Below are 16632 nucleotides of genomic sequence, written 5' to 3' on the forward strand. Positions count from 1 at the left end.
GAGCCATGCTGGCTCAGGAATTCTGGGAGTTGAAGTCCACGAGTCATCAAAGAGCCAAGGTTGCCTACCCCTGGCCTAGGCCTAGGCCGCTTTATGACTCGTGGACTTCAACTCCCAGAATTCCTGAGTCAGCCACGCTGAGGGGAAAGGGAGAGGTTTCCAAGCTGAGCCATGCTGGCTCAGGAATTCTGGGAGTTGAAGTCCACGAGTCATGAGGGGGCCATAGTTCCCCCATGCTGGCTAAGGAATTCTGGGAGTTGAAGTCCACAAGTCATCAAAGAGCCAAGGTTGCCTACCCCTGCCCTATTATCATTCCACGCAAAGGACTGTCCAGCCTCTTCTTGACAACCTCCAGTGATGGAACACCCACAACTTCTGGAGGCAGGCCGTTCCACTGATGAATCGTTGTCACAGAAAATTTCTCCTTAAGTTCTAGGTTGCTTCTCCCTGTAATGATTTCCCACCCCTTGCTTCTTGTCCTGTCTTCAGGAAAAAAAACCTACCCGGGTTTTGCGGAAGTAAACTTCAAAATCAATCTCCTCGTCAAAATTGATCTCAAAGGCTTTCTTAGTCGTTTTCCTTTTACTGACTCTTTGAGAGCTGGCATCACCTGTGCAGATGACAGAAGACACAATGCAAACACGATGGAAGGAGGTTTCTTGCTCTGCCTTAGAATATTAAATCTTCTGGGGCTTTTTTTTTAATGTGGCTGCATGTAGGCATGAACGGTATTGTTTCGTAAAAGTGAACTCCAATTGTCTTTGAGCAGGCAACACAAAATGGCACTTTCAAAATAATTAAAACATGAGGTATAGCTCTACTCTGACCTCCCAATCCTGGTTGTGATGTGAGAAAATAAACAATTACAGCGGATCGGAAATGCAACCACTACACATTTATCTATATGCTCTTAAGCTAAAATGAGATATACCGTGATACCATTTCTATTACAGAGTAAGAGATCAACATACACTCTACTGCAGGGGTGTCAAAGTCAATTTCATTGAGGGCCGCGTCAGCATTGCAGTTGCCCTCAAGAGGCCGGGTGGGTATGGCCAGGGTGGGTGTGGCCTACTGGGTGGGCGTGGCTAGAGTGCGTATGGCCTACTGGGTGGGCGTGGCCAGCTCTACATCGTTGGCATCAAGGGTGCCTATGGGGGCCTGGGCAGGAGCGGGACAGATCTGAGGGTCTCTGGCAGGAGGAGGGTCTCTGGGCCAGGGCCAAGGCAGTGGGGGCCGTTCCCTCACTGTTTCCAGAATGGCTTCGCGGGCCGCATGAAACCACTTCGCGGGCCGGATCTGGGCCCCGGGCCTTGTGTTTGACATGTCTGCTCTACTGTCTATTACAGAATATGCTTTGATAAACTTCAGGCAGCAGCATCCAGAGCACAGAGCGTTATTTTGAAAAGGGGAGTGTGCATCTGTGAACTCACAGGCACTCACACGCAGTACAGATGAAACAGAAGAAGAAAATAGTAAAAGAGGTCCGACAGACTCAAACCACAGGAAACAGTAACAGATAAAAGATTGCGATTCTTCATAAATTTAGGAGAGGCTACAATTAACTTTGACTGCTGGACGCTTGACAATCCCTCCCCAACCTCTGTCCACCGTACCTTTATGGCGTGGTTTAAAACGCCAGTGCTCTGGGCCTGCCCACATGGACATAATTCGGGGGCTGAAGTAAGAATACTCGCTGGGGTTCATGGACAGCTGCAGACACATGGACCCAATATCCCCTTCTCTTACTGAAGCCAGTTTTTCTCTGTAAGAAACAGATTTAACACTAGTTTAAAAGAGTGGCCGTTGCGTCTTCAAGTGTGCTGTGCAGGTAGCCCGTGACTTAAAACAGTTTGCTTACTGACTGTCTGAAGTTACAATGGCGCTGGAAAAAATGACATGGCTGTGTTTCATACTTACAATCACCACAATATCCCTGTGGTCACATGGTCAGAATTCAGATGGCCGGCAACTGGCATGTATTCCTGACAGTTGCCGTGTCCTGGGGTCACGTCATCCCCTTTTGTGACCCTCTGACAAGCAAAGTCCATGGGGAGACCATGTTATTAACTTAACGATCAATTCACTGCGGCATGAAAGGTCGTAAAACGGGGGCAAAACCCACTTAACCAATGTCTCGCTTAGCGACAGAAATTTGGGGCTAAGTTATGGTCGTATGTCAAAGACCACATGAATAACATGCATGTTTTTTTTTACAAATGTTGTTCCTGATCATTTTTCAGGGAAGACAACAAGCAGCTCTCTTTAACAACCTGTCAAGAGCACCGCCCCCACCCCCAAATAGCCCAAGAAGGACATGCCTTGAGTGCTTCGGTGTTATTCGGTGTGCCTCCATCTTCTCGGAGAATTCACCGAGATCTCTCGCCATCGTCTTGTCCAGAACGTCAGCATCAAAATCATCTTCCATTCCGTCCTCAACAAATTCCTGGGGGTCGTTGTCAGCCTCTGCGTTGATATCAAACGCCTGGTCACTCTTCTTGAATTTATCCAGTAGGGCAGAGACTGACTGAACACAAAACAACATTTTAAGGGTTTTTTTTTTCTTTCAAAATGACAGTCAAAAGCTAACTGTACAACGCTAGACTCTAAATAGTTATAGAATAGTAGCACTTAGCAATAGCATTTAGGCTTTAGAGCCCTCTCTGGGTCCTCATTTTACCGGCCTCGGAAGGATGGAAGGCCGAGTCAACCTGGAGACGGTGAGGATCGAACTGCCAAACTGCTGGCAGCCGGCAGTCAGCAGAAGTAGCCTGTAGTACTGCATTCTAAGCACTGCGCCACCATCGTAAGTAATGATAAAGCTGAGAAAAGCCAAATTTCACTGCAAGGTTCAAGCTGTCTTAACTTAAACATTTCGGAATAGAAGTTGAGAAAATCTCTAGAAACAAGATTTGATAAGAAACCCAGTAGCCCACGAGATGGTGGCATCTCCTGGACATAAATGAAAAGAAAAATGTTGAACTAAATATAAGATTGCTATGACAACTTCTTCTGATATAAAGCAGCAACCAAATTTGTGTACCTCGTTGTGGGTTTCACTGTTCCACTGAGTAAACAGGAAGCCAGACAATGAAGGGCAAATGGCAGACTTTTCAAGACATCGCAGAAGAATGGCTAGATACGATAGCAAAAAGAAGGGAGTTCAAAAAGAAATCTGAGATTAAAAGCTGTTAAAATCTTATACGTCAGCGAGCTTTCCAGTATACCAGCGGTGTCAAACTTGCAACGTCACGTAACGTGTCACGACGTATAGTGACATTTTTTTTGCCGTTGCTGGCAATGGGGTAGGCGCGGTTTCGCTATGATGCATCCAGCCCGTGGGCCGGCACTTTGACACTCCTGCAATATACAAAGGTCCTTTCCTATACAGGTAGACCTTGACTTACGACCACAATTGAGCCCAAAATTTCTGTTGTTAAGCGAAACATTTGTTAAGTGAATTTTCCCCCATTTTTAATACCTTTCTTGCCACAATGGTTAAGTCAGTCACAGTGACACGGGTGTTAACCGAACCTGGCTTCCCCACTGACTTTGCTTGTCAGGTCGCAAAAGGGGATCACGTGACCCCGGGACACTGCGACCGTCATAAATGCGAGTCAGTTGCCAAGCATCTGAATTTTGATCACATAACCCTGGGGATGCAGCAATGGTTGTAAGTGTGAAAAATGATCATAAGTCACTTTTTTTTTAGTGGCGTAACTTTGAACGATCGCTAAATGAACTGTTGTTAAGTCGAGGACTACTTGAAGTTGAAATAGGGGGTCAGAATGTACGGTATTTCTTTCCTGCCTTTATCTAAGCAGAATTTCCAGAGATCAACTTGTTGCCTTTGCCAGTTTTGACCATTTTTTCATATTTAAGACTATTGCAGCATCCCCACGGTTACGTGATCAAAATTCGGGCATTGGCAACTGGCAGGTTATTTACGATGTACATAGAGTCCCGGGATCATGTGATTGCATTTTGAACCTTTCCAGCTGGCTTCCAACAAGCAAAGTCAATGGGGGAAGCCAGATCTGCTTAACAACCGCATATTTACTGCCCAGCTGTGGTGATTCACTTAACAACTGTGGCAAACAGATTGTAAAATGGGGCAAAACTCACTTAAGAACTGCCTTGCTTAGTAGCGGCTAGCTTAGCACGGCTGGCTGGGGATAGCTGGAAACTATCATCCACAAGTTGCCAGGTTGGACCCCTGAGTGAGATCTTCAAACTCTGCTGAGCACTAGTTACAACCGTTCCTCCCAGTTTGGACCTTAAAGTCAGGGTCACACAGCGTGCTGTGATTTGTTGGCTAGGTCTATACAACATGCTCAGACACAAACCATGCAACCACGTTCTAGCTTACCACAATGTGTCCGAACTGGGCAATAATGTGGTTTAATTTTGCCTAAGAAAATGTTCAAACTTTGTGGACACGACGTTATACAAATCCAGCCACTTGTGATTTGTAAATCATTACTAAAGCAACCATGGCTTAATATAATGTGTGAACTCTGAGAAAGCCAGAGGAAGCCTGTACGTGAGATTCTTACAGGCAGTGTAACACAATCAAGTTGGGTTTACAAATAATCCTTGACCACAACTGAGCCCCAAAGTTCTCTTGCCAAGCAAGATAAAGTTGCTAAGCGACTTTTGCTCCATTTTACAATCTTTGTTTCCACAGTGGTTAAGTGAATCACTGCAATTGCGATGTTAGTAACGGTGGTTAAGTGACTCTGTCTTCCCCCATTGATTTTGCTTGTCAGAAGGCCACCCAAAATGATCACATGACACTGGCCACTGCAACCGTCATAAATACATGCCAGTTGCCAAGCGTCCAAATGTTAATCATGTGACCACATGGACGCTGCAAAGTTTGTAAGCATGGAAAACAGCCACGTCCCTTTTCTCACTGCCGTTACAACTTCAAACGATGACGGAATGAATGGTTATACGATCAAGGACTGCCTGTATGACCTTGAAATAAAAGTTTGAACATTAGCAACTTGGAATGACAGCAGGGGAGGAAAAAGAGAGGTGAACACCAGTTATTTCCATTGAACGACACTTAGGGTTTGTCCTTCTTGCTCCGTATCAAACAAACTCAAAACAAACATTGTAAGTACAATCGTTTGCTACCAATTTTTCATGCCTTACATTTTAAATCAGTCACATTCACAGGAGAAGAACTTGGCATCTCAGAAGTCACAGAAGAAGACAGAGGAACAACCATGGAATCGAACAGGACTTCGCTGAGGTAGCTGTGCGTGTGAAGTGTGGTAAGGAACACTCCAGCTGTACTGCATTCATCAAAGGACGAGGCGGTTTTTTGGAACATGGGATCACTCTGCAGAAAAAACCAGGAAAAACTAGAAGTGGTAGCTGAATTAAGAGACAATCCTACCTCCCAACCTCTGAATCCTCTCTCCCTCCCCATCTTTTCACTACAATTTTATTTTAATTGTAATTTCCATTTTATTGTTTTAGAAATATTCATCTGTTAGGATTTTAATGTTTTAATGCTGTCAGCTGCCCAGTCATTTTGATATGAGATGGGTGGCAAAACAAATTTAATAAACAAACACCCACATTTAAATGTCAGTTGCCAGGTTGAAAAGCTGGCTGAACTACCCCTGACCATTCATTTGCTTGAGCCCGTACAATTAGCTCAATATCAATCAACCCAGATTGTCCTCTTAACTCTCTTCTCCGCTCCATTGCCGCAACAATGGGTCTGCCCTTGAGAACCACCCGGAGGCTTCAGCTGGTGCAGAATGTGGCCGCACGGGTTGTGATGGGGGTTTCCCAATACTCCCACATAACACCTCTGCTCCGCAAGCTGCATTGGCTCCCAGTTGCCCTCCGGGTGAGATTCAAGGTGCTGGTGATGACCTACAAAGCCCTAAATGGCTTGGGTCCGGGATATTTGAGGGATCACCTGCTGCCGGCATCAAACTCCTTTTGTCCTGTGTGCTCCCACAGGGAGGGTCTTCTCAGGGTACCGCCGGTAAGAGATTACCGGTGGACAATACCCAGGGGGAGGGCCTTCTCTGTGGGTGCGCCGGCCCTTTGGAACCAGCTGCCTGTAGAGCTTAGGACTGCCCCTGACCTCCGTTCATTCCACCGGGACCTGAAGACCTGGCTCTTTGAGCTTTCTGGCCTGGACTGAGGGTATTAATTGGGGTTTTAACTGGTTTTAACTAGGTTTTTTATATTCAAGGTTTAATATAATCATTTTCATTGTTTTAACTTTTGTAATTGTAGTATTGTTTCTTTTAGAAAACCTTGTGAACCGCCCTGAGTCCTACGGGAGAAGGGCGGTATATAAGTCTAATAAACGAAACTAAACTAAACATAGCGTAGGCCAAGCCAGGGCAAAGATGAATATGTGACTTCTTTTCCAATTCTGAAGGTTCTCTGGACAGGGACACTTGCTGGCTGAAAGGCAGTTCGGCATTCACTATAATGGGCCTGCCTTAAGTCCAAGCTATGCCCTGGACTGACTCTGCAGACAAGGAGCGGATCCTGAAAACACGTGGTTTTCCATTTTCCCTGGGCCAGGGCAAAGATGAATAGGTCTGCATATTCTGTTCTGTTTGCAACTGTTCTTGCATCAACATTCTTAACAACATATAAAATAGACCTGAACGTAGTTTTAAAAATATAAATATGTATGCCCTTTGGAAAACAATGGTACCATGAATATTGATGATACTTGTGTGTCGACTCCCATTTGGCCAATAAAGAATATCCCTATTCCTTGAAAAAAACATCATATATTCCTATAGTTGTATATAATCAACCCAGTGATGCCCTCGACGTGATGTCCCGTTGCCTGGAGGCGGTTTGGGTCTGAATGGGGAGGAACAGGCTTGGACTTAATCCCGATAAGACCGAGTGGTTGTACGTACCGGCATCTCGGGTAATCCAGCCTATTCTTTAACTATGGGGGGTGAGGTGTTACCCCCAGTAGATAGGGCTCGCAACTTGGGCGTCCTCCTTGACTCACAGCTCAGTTTGGAAGATCACATTGGAGCTGTGACCAGGGGGGCTTTTGCCCAGGTTCGCCTGGTGTGCCAGCTGCAGCCCTATCTGGACCGAGATGCCCTAGGTACAGTCACTCATGCGCTCGTGACCTCTCGAATAGACTACTGCAATGCTCTTTACATGGCCCTTGAGGACCACTCGGAGGCTCCAGCTGGTGCAGAATGCGGCCGCGCGAATTGTGATGGGGGTCTCCCGATACTTCCATGTAACACCTTTTCTCTGCGAGCTGCATTGGCTCCCAGTTGCCCTCCAGGTGAGATTCAAGGCGCTGGTGATGACCTACAAAGCCCTAAATGACATGGGTCTGGATTATTTATGGGAGCACCTTCTGCCTCCTCAGGGTGCTGTCGGTCAGGGAATGTCGACTGGCGGCCCCCAGGGGGAGAGCATTCTCTGTGGGCGCGCCTGCCCTCTGGAATCAGCTCCCTGTTGAGCTCCGGATGGCTCACGACCTTCGCTCTTTCTGCCGTGACCAGAAAACCTGGTTATTCGAGCTTGCCGGCCTGGACTGAGGGATTGGGGTGTTAAATTTTAGAATTTGATTTACTGGGTTTGGGGCTAAATTTAATTTATTTTTAACTTTGTATGCCATGTTTTAATTGCCCTGTACACCACCCCGAGTCCTTTGGAGAAGGGCGGTATATAAATCTAATAAAATAAATAAATAAATAAATAAATAAATAAATAAATAAATAAATAAATAAATGTATAGTTGTATATAATTGATATCACTGATTGGTATCACTCAACAGAAATCTTTTCTCTCAAGAAAAACAACTCCCCCAAAATTCAGAATGTATCCTTTACTTCCAGTAAAATCAATTAAAAAATGGTGTCACCTTTAAAACAGTGATTATATTATTTTATTAGGGTCGTATTATTTGTCTTATGAGATTCTAATCCTAAAATGGAATTTGAACTGCATGGTAGATCACCTGGTCTAAAATATGGGGCTCCTTGCATAATATAAGAACATCTCTGCTATTCCAGGCTGATAGTCTATCTAGTGTCCTGGTTCCGACAGATGAAACTCTTTAAAAGAACTTCGAGGCATTGTTTACCTTAAAGAATCGTCTATTCAAGAAACAAAGTATCGGCACTACATAGTTAAAGCCAAAACTGAATTCCCCTCGCTTGGGCACAAAGCACAATTCCCTCCTTCAATTAACAGTCATAAATCACATTCCCCAATTAGCTTGAAGCGCAGGCTTTCTCCCCAGCTCTCCAGCCCGCCAAATCTTTATCAGCTCTGGGCGCAATAACCTTGGATTCCCACGGCTGAGTTATTATTGTTATGACTAACTCAGTGGTAGAGAACCTATGGCACGTGTGCCAAAGGTGGCACTCAGAGACCTCTCTGTGGGCACGCGCACCGTTGCCCCAGCCTTGCCTGGCCTTGTGGCACCCTCCTCACCAGCAGCCCCCCCCCGGAGGAGAGTCACCCCTGGGCACGGCCCGCGCAGAGCAGCGCAGCCAAGTACATGTCATCCAGGCAGCAGAAACAAGACTCCACCCTTGTGCCCCATCGCCCGCAGATGATGCTGCAGGGTGCAGGTGGAGGGTATGGCTGCCATGGTGCTGCAGGGCCGCCGGGGCGATCTGCAGCAGGCCATGGAGGTGGTAGGTGGCCCTGCGGGCAGGCAGGGCAGAGGTGGAGTGGGTGGGCAGGAGATGGGGCAGGTTTGGGGCACTCGGTGACTAAAAGGTTCGCCATCACTGGACTAACTGGACTCTCAACCACACATTCCCTCCCAGCATCATCTAACTCTAAAAGCGAAAGAGAAAAGATGGCTACGTTTCCATCTTGTCAAAGCAAGAACATCCGATGTTAGCAGCGTTGACATCTAGTCCAGCATCACCCAGGATTCAACCAAACAGATTTAGAAAGCATCTAACATCAACAAGTAAGTCAACTATTATTTAAAGACTGCCGTTCCAGAGGTCGCATCAAGTATCAACCGATACTTTGCAGTATATGCAAGCATTCCTCGGTCAGCAAAGGCGTCTAACAAGCAAGTAGGGGAGCGCCTAACAGCAACTCACTTACTTTGGCCATGTCATGCAAGGGAATTCACTGGAGAAAGCAATTACGTTTGGAGAAGTTAGCGGTCAAAGGAAACAAGCTGCTAAAGAACATGGCGGCTGGACACCATCAAAGCCGGCACAAGATCGGAAGATGTGGAGAGACCTGGCCCATACAGTCACCATCAGTCAGACACAACTATATGGATAACATCTTCATCATATACAAGCATAATATGGGTAAAACCTTGCAGTTTGGGAATGAGCTCAATATGCCATCTTCAAAAGTACAAAGCTTCTCGGTTTCCCTACCAACGTCCACACACTGGATCTTTCATGGAATGAGCTTCCAACAGGAGCTCCTGCGCAATAAAATTCTAAGCTCAAATGGAGGGTATTTTTCTCTTGTAGATGTCCATATTTCACACGTGGATATCGGTGACAGGGCTGAGGGGTCCCGCGATATGAGGAGGGAGGGCTGACTTGTGTGAAGGTTACCTTGCTCTCCTGCATTTACTTTTAATGATATTAAGGGGTAAAGAGGGCTTAAATTGTTGTTTGCCCTGCCCATAAATGGGAAAACATCCTTCTATGTATCAAACACAGAGCCCATCAGACTTAAAAGAAGCAGAAGTATTTATTTATTTATTTATTTTATTACATTTATATACCGCCCTTTCCCGAAGGACTCAGGGCGGTTTACAGGGAATTAAAAACCAAAAATACAAAAGTTAAAAACCAAGTTTAAAAAAGATTAAATTTATCCCTGTACAAATAAAACCCCCGATTAAAATAAATTAATCCTCAGCCTGGGCCAGAGAGCTCGAAGAGCCAGGTCTTCAGGTCCCGGCAGAATGAACGGAGGTCGGGGGCAGTCCTCAGCTCCGCGGGCAGCTGGTTCCAAAGGGCAGGCACCCCCACTGAGAAGGCCCTATCCCTGGGTGTTACCCGCCAGCAATCTCTTACCCGTGGGACCCTGAGGAGACCCTCCCTGTGGGAGCGCACTGGACGAAGGGAACTTGATGCCGGCAGCAGGTGTTCCCTCAGATACCCCGGACCCAAGCCATATAGGGCTTTATAGGTGATGACCAGCACCTTGAATTTCATGGGAGTATCGGGAGACCCCCATCACAACTCGCGCGGCCGCATTCTGCACCAGTTGAAGCCTCCGAGTATCTCCTTTTCGCTACCAGAAAATCATAAAATTGAGCGCCAGCTTGGCTGATAGGGACGCAGGCTGCTTCTTCAATGATCAGAAGGGCAGTTCTAACATGATGGCCACAGAAGAGCACAGCCTTTCTGCCTCTCCATGGCCCGTCCTTCACACCTTCTGTTTCTGCAACCAATCTTGTACAAACTGTCCCCGTGTAAGGCATCAATGCAGGGACAAGGAAAGTCATTTTCACAGACCTCTCACCTCACACTTGCGATCCGTCTCGGAGACATTGATGTTATTCAAATTTTGTTCAATGGTTTTGTACAGGGGCTTCCTCTTAATCGAAGGCTTCTTAGAATGCTCCAAATCCTCCTTTCCGCCACCTAGAAAAAGGAAAGTCCAGGGGCCCCGGGTGGAATTTTTCTGCAGCACTTTAGCCAAAGCTTGCTGAAACTATTGTCAAATACGATGTAGTGCGAAAATCCAACATCCCAGCTATTGGTGTGTTTTTTTTAATTCACTTATTAGGAGAAAAAAAATGCTTTCAAGCAAAACTCATTATCCAAATTCTGCTTTGGGTGCCCTAATACAATACTACTGTGAAAAATAATATGGTGCCCGTTAACAACGATGCTCCAGTGCTGCGTTGGGTCTGGATCTTGCATGTGTTATTTGCAAGAAAAAGTTAAAACTTTTCTATTACTTTTGCTTTTCTGCTCCAGAGGTGACACAAAGCAAAGCCTCTCTCCTATATCTGAAGTCAGCAATTGACAGCTCCAGGGTTGCAAACAGCCCAAACCCTAGTCAAAAATGGATGACACAATTTCCTTTTGTTTTGAAATGGGAATGTACATTGTTGTGCCATTTTTAAGATCTGACTTAACGTAGTTAAGGAAAACAGAAAAAGCAAATCCCCCTTAAAGCAATAAAAAAAATTCAAGAATCCTGTGTCCTTTATATTCATGACACAGACCACCCATTTTGCTTTCTGCCTCTCTCAGTCTGAAGCTAGGTGTCCCAAAGGTGCCCAAAGGTTTCCCAATATGATTTAAATATCATACTTGTTACCAAAATAGATGGTTGAAGACATTGGACTGTGCTGAAATGGACAGACTTACATTGAGGATCAAAGAGAAAGAAGATACAGAATATTTTCAAACAGCCATTTTATCAATGGTTGGGAAAATGTAATTTGTATTATTAAGCAAACAAATTAACCCAGACAACACAATGTTTATTAAGCACTAATCAAATGTAATAATGGAAAATTAATTTTAAAAAAAATGGGGGGAAAAAATAGATGGGTTGATCCAATTTGCTCGGTAAAGTGAATGTGACCTGCTGCAATGCTCCAGGTTTTTTGTTCTGATGGTCAAATAAGCAAAGGAAATGACAAAAAAAAAATCCTACAAATAGGAGAGAAGAATCTTAGGGAGCGAGGAGAGGCTTCCAAGAGCTAAGCTATTCCAAATTATAGGCTCTGTTAATGGCAACAAAAGGCCCACCTGTATCCTGGTTATTCTCAGTCTCGGCAGCTGCAGAATCTCTGCTCAGCCCTCCAAGGACGCGATAAACATCTGCATGGACAGCATCCACTCTCACTGCATAGATCTTTGTGCTGGCATCTAGGGTACCAGCTGCTACCTGTAAAAGCAAATTTAGAGAAATGAGATAGACCCCAACCTGGTGCTAGAGTTTATGCCTTAAATGTCTTTGAGTTAATAGCCAAAAGAATACAAACAGAGCTTCTATTCTCTGCCTTTTCTCCTCTGCCTGTTCACTTGGAACTAGGGCTTTCAAAACCAACATGGAAGATCAGCTTCATTTAGAAATAGGGCCAGGAATATTAGCCATTGTTTTCATATTTCAACAATATTGCAGTCTTTCCTTGAACATACAATAGGCCCCAGGAGTCTCAGAAGCAAATAGAATGTAGACAAATCCCCCTGCTTGTAGGGTGGGGGAGATGGCTGATCTTTATTTCCTACAGCAGACTTCCAGATATATTTGTTCCATAAATGGCACAATCTCTAGCATACTGCCCAGGTATTGGAAGGGGCGGGCTCTTCCGAAAAGAATGTAACCAGCAGGAAAGGGTAGTTTTGTGTTCATCACAGTTTTTCAAGCCAGTCATGCACAACAAGCAGTATGAAAGATAACCCAGCATTTGCTGTTCGTATTCTATGTACATCAAAGTAAGCCGAATTAGGGAAAAAACCAACCTTGAAGTTGGTGACTTCAGAATCTTTCTGCTTGAGTATTTCAGTCATATAGTCAATGAGGTGTAAGCCAAATGCATTCTTTGTGGTGATTTTCTGGAAAGAAAGACACAATTAAAGGTGGTGAACAATATGTTTTAAGAATGCCTACAACGGTGTGCATCACCAAGCTCAAAAAAGTTCAGCACTCTCACCTCTGAAATACCAAGCCATAATCTTAAGATGTTGGATTTCTTGCCTAAAATTGAGTAGCACCCCTCAATATGAAATGCCACCAATAGTTAGGACTATAAGTGAACCACAACAAAACTATCACAAGCCCTGCCTTAAAGAGAGGGAGGGTAGGGACTTAAGCTGGATATAGGCCTGGGTTTCTGAAGATCCTGCTGGGGCAATTAATTTTCCCAATGGGCCACGTCAGAAACTGTTGTGGAGGGCCAAACCAAAAGGGCTGTGAAGGTGTGTTGGTATGCGTGCAAAAACATACATAAATTGCAAAAAAAAAAAAAAAGCAATCGCCTTTATAAAAAAAGGAATCCATACATGTGGCTCAGGTCTGTGTTAGGCCCTTCCTTATTTTGAGATTTCATTATATATACCCCGTGTTTTTCAGGCACAACATTTTTTAAAACTTGTTTTGATTTATTGTTTTACAATAAAGAAACCTAAGAAAGTTTGATGCAGCAATTAAGTTGCTAGAGCAGAACCGAAGAGACTGGGAATTCTGGTCCTTCCTTGGGCATGAAAGCTGCACGGGTATTTATTTAGCGTGTGGCATATCATACATGGACCACCAGTATATTTTAACACGTAAGCAATATATATATTAACAGAGCTGCACATGTGTCCTTGTACCGGTTACTCTGTCTCAGACCACTCACCCCACAGATGCTGCTCTGGAGGAAAAATAAATAAAATAAGAGGGAGCATTATGTGAACAGACTTGAATTCTACAAAACAAAAGTGGATATCATACACACATATATCAATAAAAAAGTCACAATTCCTGCAGTCAAGTGAAATGCCAAAAATGTTGCGAGCTTTCATGGAATACACAGTCCTAATGGTAGCAAGTCTGAACAGTTCTTTTCTACAGTAGAAGTTTAACTCACATTTTCTGCTGAAAGCTTGACACACGTGGAGTAATGATCTGCAATCTGAGTATTGGACAGTTGTGGGATTGCTGGCAGCGATGTCTCTGCTTGCCTACAAGACAAATGCAGACATGTGGACTTTGACAAGGCTCGCTCTCTCTCTCCATCCATCCATCCATCCTTGAAGTGGCCCATTTCTGTAAACTAATCATGCTTACAGCTCCTTAAAAGCTTCAAAGCAAATCCTAATCTCCATTGCGTATTCTAGTGCAATGGCACAGTCACTTTTTTTTTTGGCAGGTGTGTTTATGTGTGTAAAAATTGCTCTTACTTGTTAACTGGAGACTGTATGGACAGAGGCGATTCAGTGCTAAACTGTAGATCCAACACTCTGGAGCGTCTCCGCTGTTTCCTCTCCCGTTCATCATCGTTCTGTGGGCAGTTCTGCAGCACTGGGGTGCCAGAGGCACTGAGCGGCTGTCGCCTGGTGCCAGGGGATACAAACTGACTGTCGGAAGAGGCATCACCCTTGGAGCCAGCAGACTGTGGTGTTGAAAAGCTCATGATCACTAGCAAAAAAATAAACATATTCAGACTGAGGTTCTAAGCTGATAGGCCAGGAATCCAGACCATTTACAATTAGACTGGAAATTTGTAGGCCTAGGGAAAACGTTCAGCAATCCTCACTTCTGACAATGTTGGATAGGGTGCTGGAACTGAGCAGCTCTCAACTGCCTTGTGTTTGTTTGTGTGCTTCGCTAACATGCAGTCCTAACTGCCATGAACTCTGGGGAGGGTGGAAGGGAGGGGAAAAGCGAAAGTAACTTCTGTATCTCCCCGAGATGCTGCTTCAAGGACACCCTGCTGGGAGAAGAAGGCAGCTGCATACCAACATACATTTGAAATGTCCCTTCTGAAAACATCTTACTTGAACATGATTGGCCATGGGGAGGTCAGCGATGCAAGGCAATTAAGGGAGGAAAAAGTTGAACTTAGGGATTTTGGTGCACAATTCTCAGTTCTGGCTGTGCATTATGGCAATACACTTGACTTCTAATAAAATTACCGTATATACTTGAGTATAAGCCGACTCGAGTATAAGCCGAGACCCCCAATTTCACCCCCAAAAACTGGGAAAAGTTGTTGACTCGAGTATAAGCCGATCCGCCGTTCTGCAAGCCTCCGCCGCCGGCGGAGGCTGGATCCGCGCTCTGCAAGCCTCTGCCGCCAGCAGAGGCTCGATCCGCCATTTTGCAAGCCTGAATACACAGGAATACCCTGTGTGGCCGCGGCTCTCGGGGAAGCCCTGGCTGTCCGCTTCCTCGCTCCACGCTGCCATTCGGGGCCCGCGCATTCCCCGGGCAAATCGCGGCGCCCAGCAGGCGAGGAAACACGCCCGCTCCAGTCGCCCCCCCTTCCCTCAGGAGACGCGAAGCAAGTGACCGCCCGGAGCTTACCGAGGACTTGCGCGCGGCCGAGGCTTCGGTGCTTCCAGGATCGCGCGCACCTCTCCCAAGCCGCCGCCGTCCGGAGACCTGCCGACGTTTGGGGAGGTTTGGGGAGGTGCGCGCGCACCTCCCCAAACCTCCCCAAACGTCGGCAGGTCTCCGTTCCTCCGCGCAGACCTGCCGACGTTTGGGGAGGTTTGGGCGCCTCCCCAAACCTCCCCAAACGTCGGCAGGTCTCCGTTCCTCCTGCCGACGTTTGGGGAGGTTTGGGCGCCTCCCCAAACCTCCCCAAACGTCGGCAGGTCTCCGTTCCTCCGCGCAGACCTGCCGACGTTTGGGGAGGTTTGGGCGCCTCCCCAAACCTCCCCAAACGTCGGCAGGTCTCCGTTCCTCCTGCCGACGTTTGGGGAGGTTTGGGCACCTCCCCAAACCTCCCCAGGTCTCCGTTCCTCCGCGCAGACCTGCCGACGTTTGGGGAGGTTTGGGCGCCTCCCCAAACCTCCCCAGGTCTCCGTTCCTCCTGCCGACGTTTGGGGAGGTTTGGGCGCCTCCCCAAACCTCCCCAGGTCTCCGTTCCTCCGCGCAGACCTGCCGACGTTTGGGGAGGTTTGGGCACCTCCCCAAACCTCCCCAGGTCTCCGTTCCTCCGCGCAGACCTGCCGACGTTTGGGGAGGTTTGGGCGCCTCCCCAAACCTCCCCAGGTCTCCGTTCCTCCTGCCGACGTTTGGGGAGGTTTGGGCGCCTCCCCAAACCTCCCCAGGTCTCCGTTCCTCCGCGCAGACCTGCCGACGTTTGGGGAGGTTTGGGCGCCTCCCCAAACGTCGGCAGGTCTCCGTTCCTCCTGCCAACGTTTGGGGAGGTTTGGGCGCCTCCCCAAACCTCCCCAGGTCTCCGTTCCTCCGCGCAGACCTGCCGACGTTTGGGGAGGTTTGGGCGCCTCCCCAAACCTCCCCAGGTCTCCGTTCCTCCTGCCGACGTTTGGGGAGGTTTGGGCGCCTCCCCAAACCTCCCCAGGTCTCCGTTCCTCCGCGCAGACCTGCCGACGTTTGGGGAGGTTTGGGTGCCTCCCCAAACGTCGGCAGGTCTGCGCGGAGGAACGGAGACCTGCCGAGGTTTGGGGAGGCGCCCAAACCTCCCCAAACGTCGGCAGGTCTGCACGGAGGAACGGAGACCTGGGGAGGTTTGGGGAGGTGCCCAAACCTCCCCAAACGTCGGCAGGAGGAACGGAGACCTGCCGACGTTTGGGGAGGTTTGGAGAGGCGCCCAAACCTCCCCAAACGTCGGCAGGTCTGCGCGGAGGAACGGAGACCTGGGGAGGTTTGGGGAGGCGCCCAAACCTCCCCAAACGTCGGCAGGAGGAACGGAGACCTGCCGACGTTTGGGGAGGTTTGGGGAGGCGCCCAAACCTCCCCAAACGTCGGCAGGTCTGCGCGGAGGAACGGAGACCTGGGGAGGTTTGGGGAGGCGCCCAAACCTCCCCAAACGTCGGCAGGAGGAACGGAGACCTGGGGAGGTTTGGGGAGGTTTGGAGAGGCGCCCAAACCTCCCCAAATGTCGGCAGGTCTGCGCGGAGGAACGGAGACCTGGGGAGGTTTGGGGAGGTGCCCAAACCTCCCCAAACGTCGGCAGGAGGAACGGAGAC

General features: G+C 47.4%; 1 protein-coding gene across 1 annotated transcript in view; it reads right to left on the reverse strand.

Moving 5' to 3' along the window:
• NCAPH (non-SMC condensin I complex subunit H) overlaps positions 1–14105 on the reverse strand; it is a gene marked incomplete at its 5' end in the record, with an annotated part of 28780 nt that extends 14675 nt beyond the window's left edge. Inside the window, 10 exons of the mRNA XM_081333510.1 lie at positions 504–610; positions 1617–1765; positions 2322–2527; positions 3044–3135; positions 5161–5350; positions 10490–10611; positions 11734–11872; positions 12451–12543; positions 13560–13653; positions 13873–14105. Coding sequence (XP_081189636.1) covers positions 504–610; positions 1617–1765; positions 2322–2527; positions 3044–3135; positions 5161–5350; positions 10490–10611; positions 11734–11872; positions 12451–12543; positions 13560–13653; positions 13873–14105 — 1425 coding nt within the window. The remainder of the gene's footprint in view (positions 1–503; positions 611–1616; positions 1766–2321; positions 2528–3043; positions 3136–5160; positions 5351–10489; positions 10612–11733; positions 11873–12450; positions 12544–13559; positions 13654–13872) is intronic.
• Between the last annotated feature and the right edge of the window lie 2527 nt (positions 14106–16632).

The sequence above is a fragment of the Vipera berus genome, assembly GCF_964194415.1.
Source record: "Vipera berus genome assembly, chromosome: 8".
Classification (NCBI taxonomy): Eukaryota; Metazoa; Chordata; class Lepidosauria; order Squamata; family Viperidae; genus Vipera; species Vipera berus.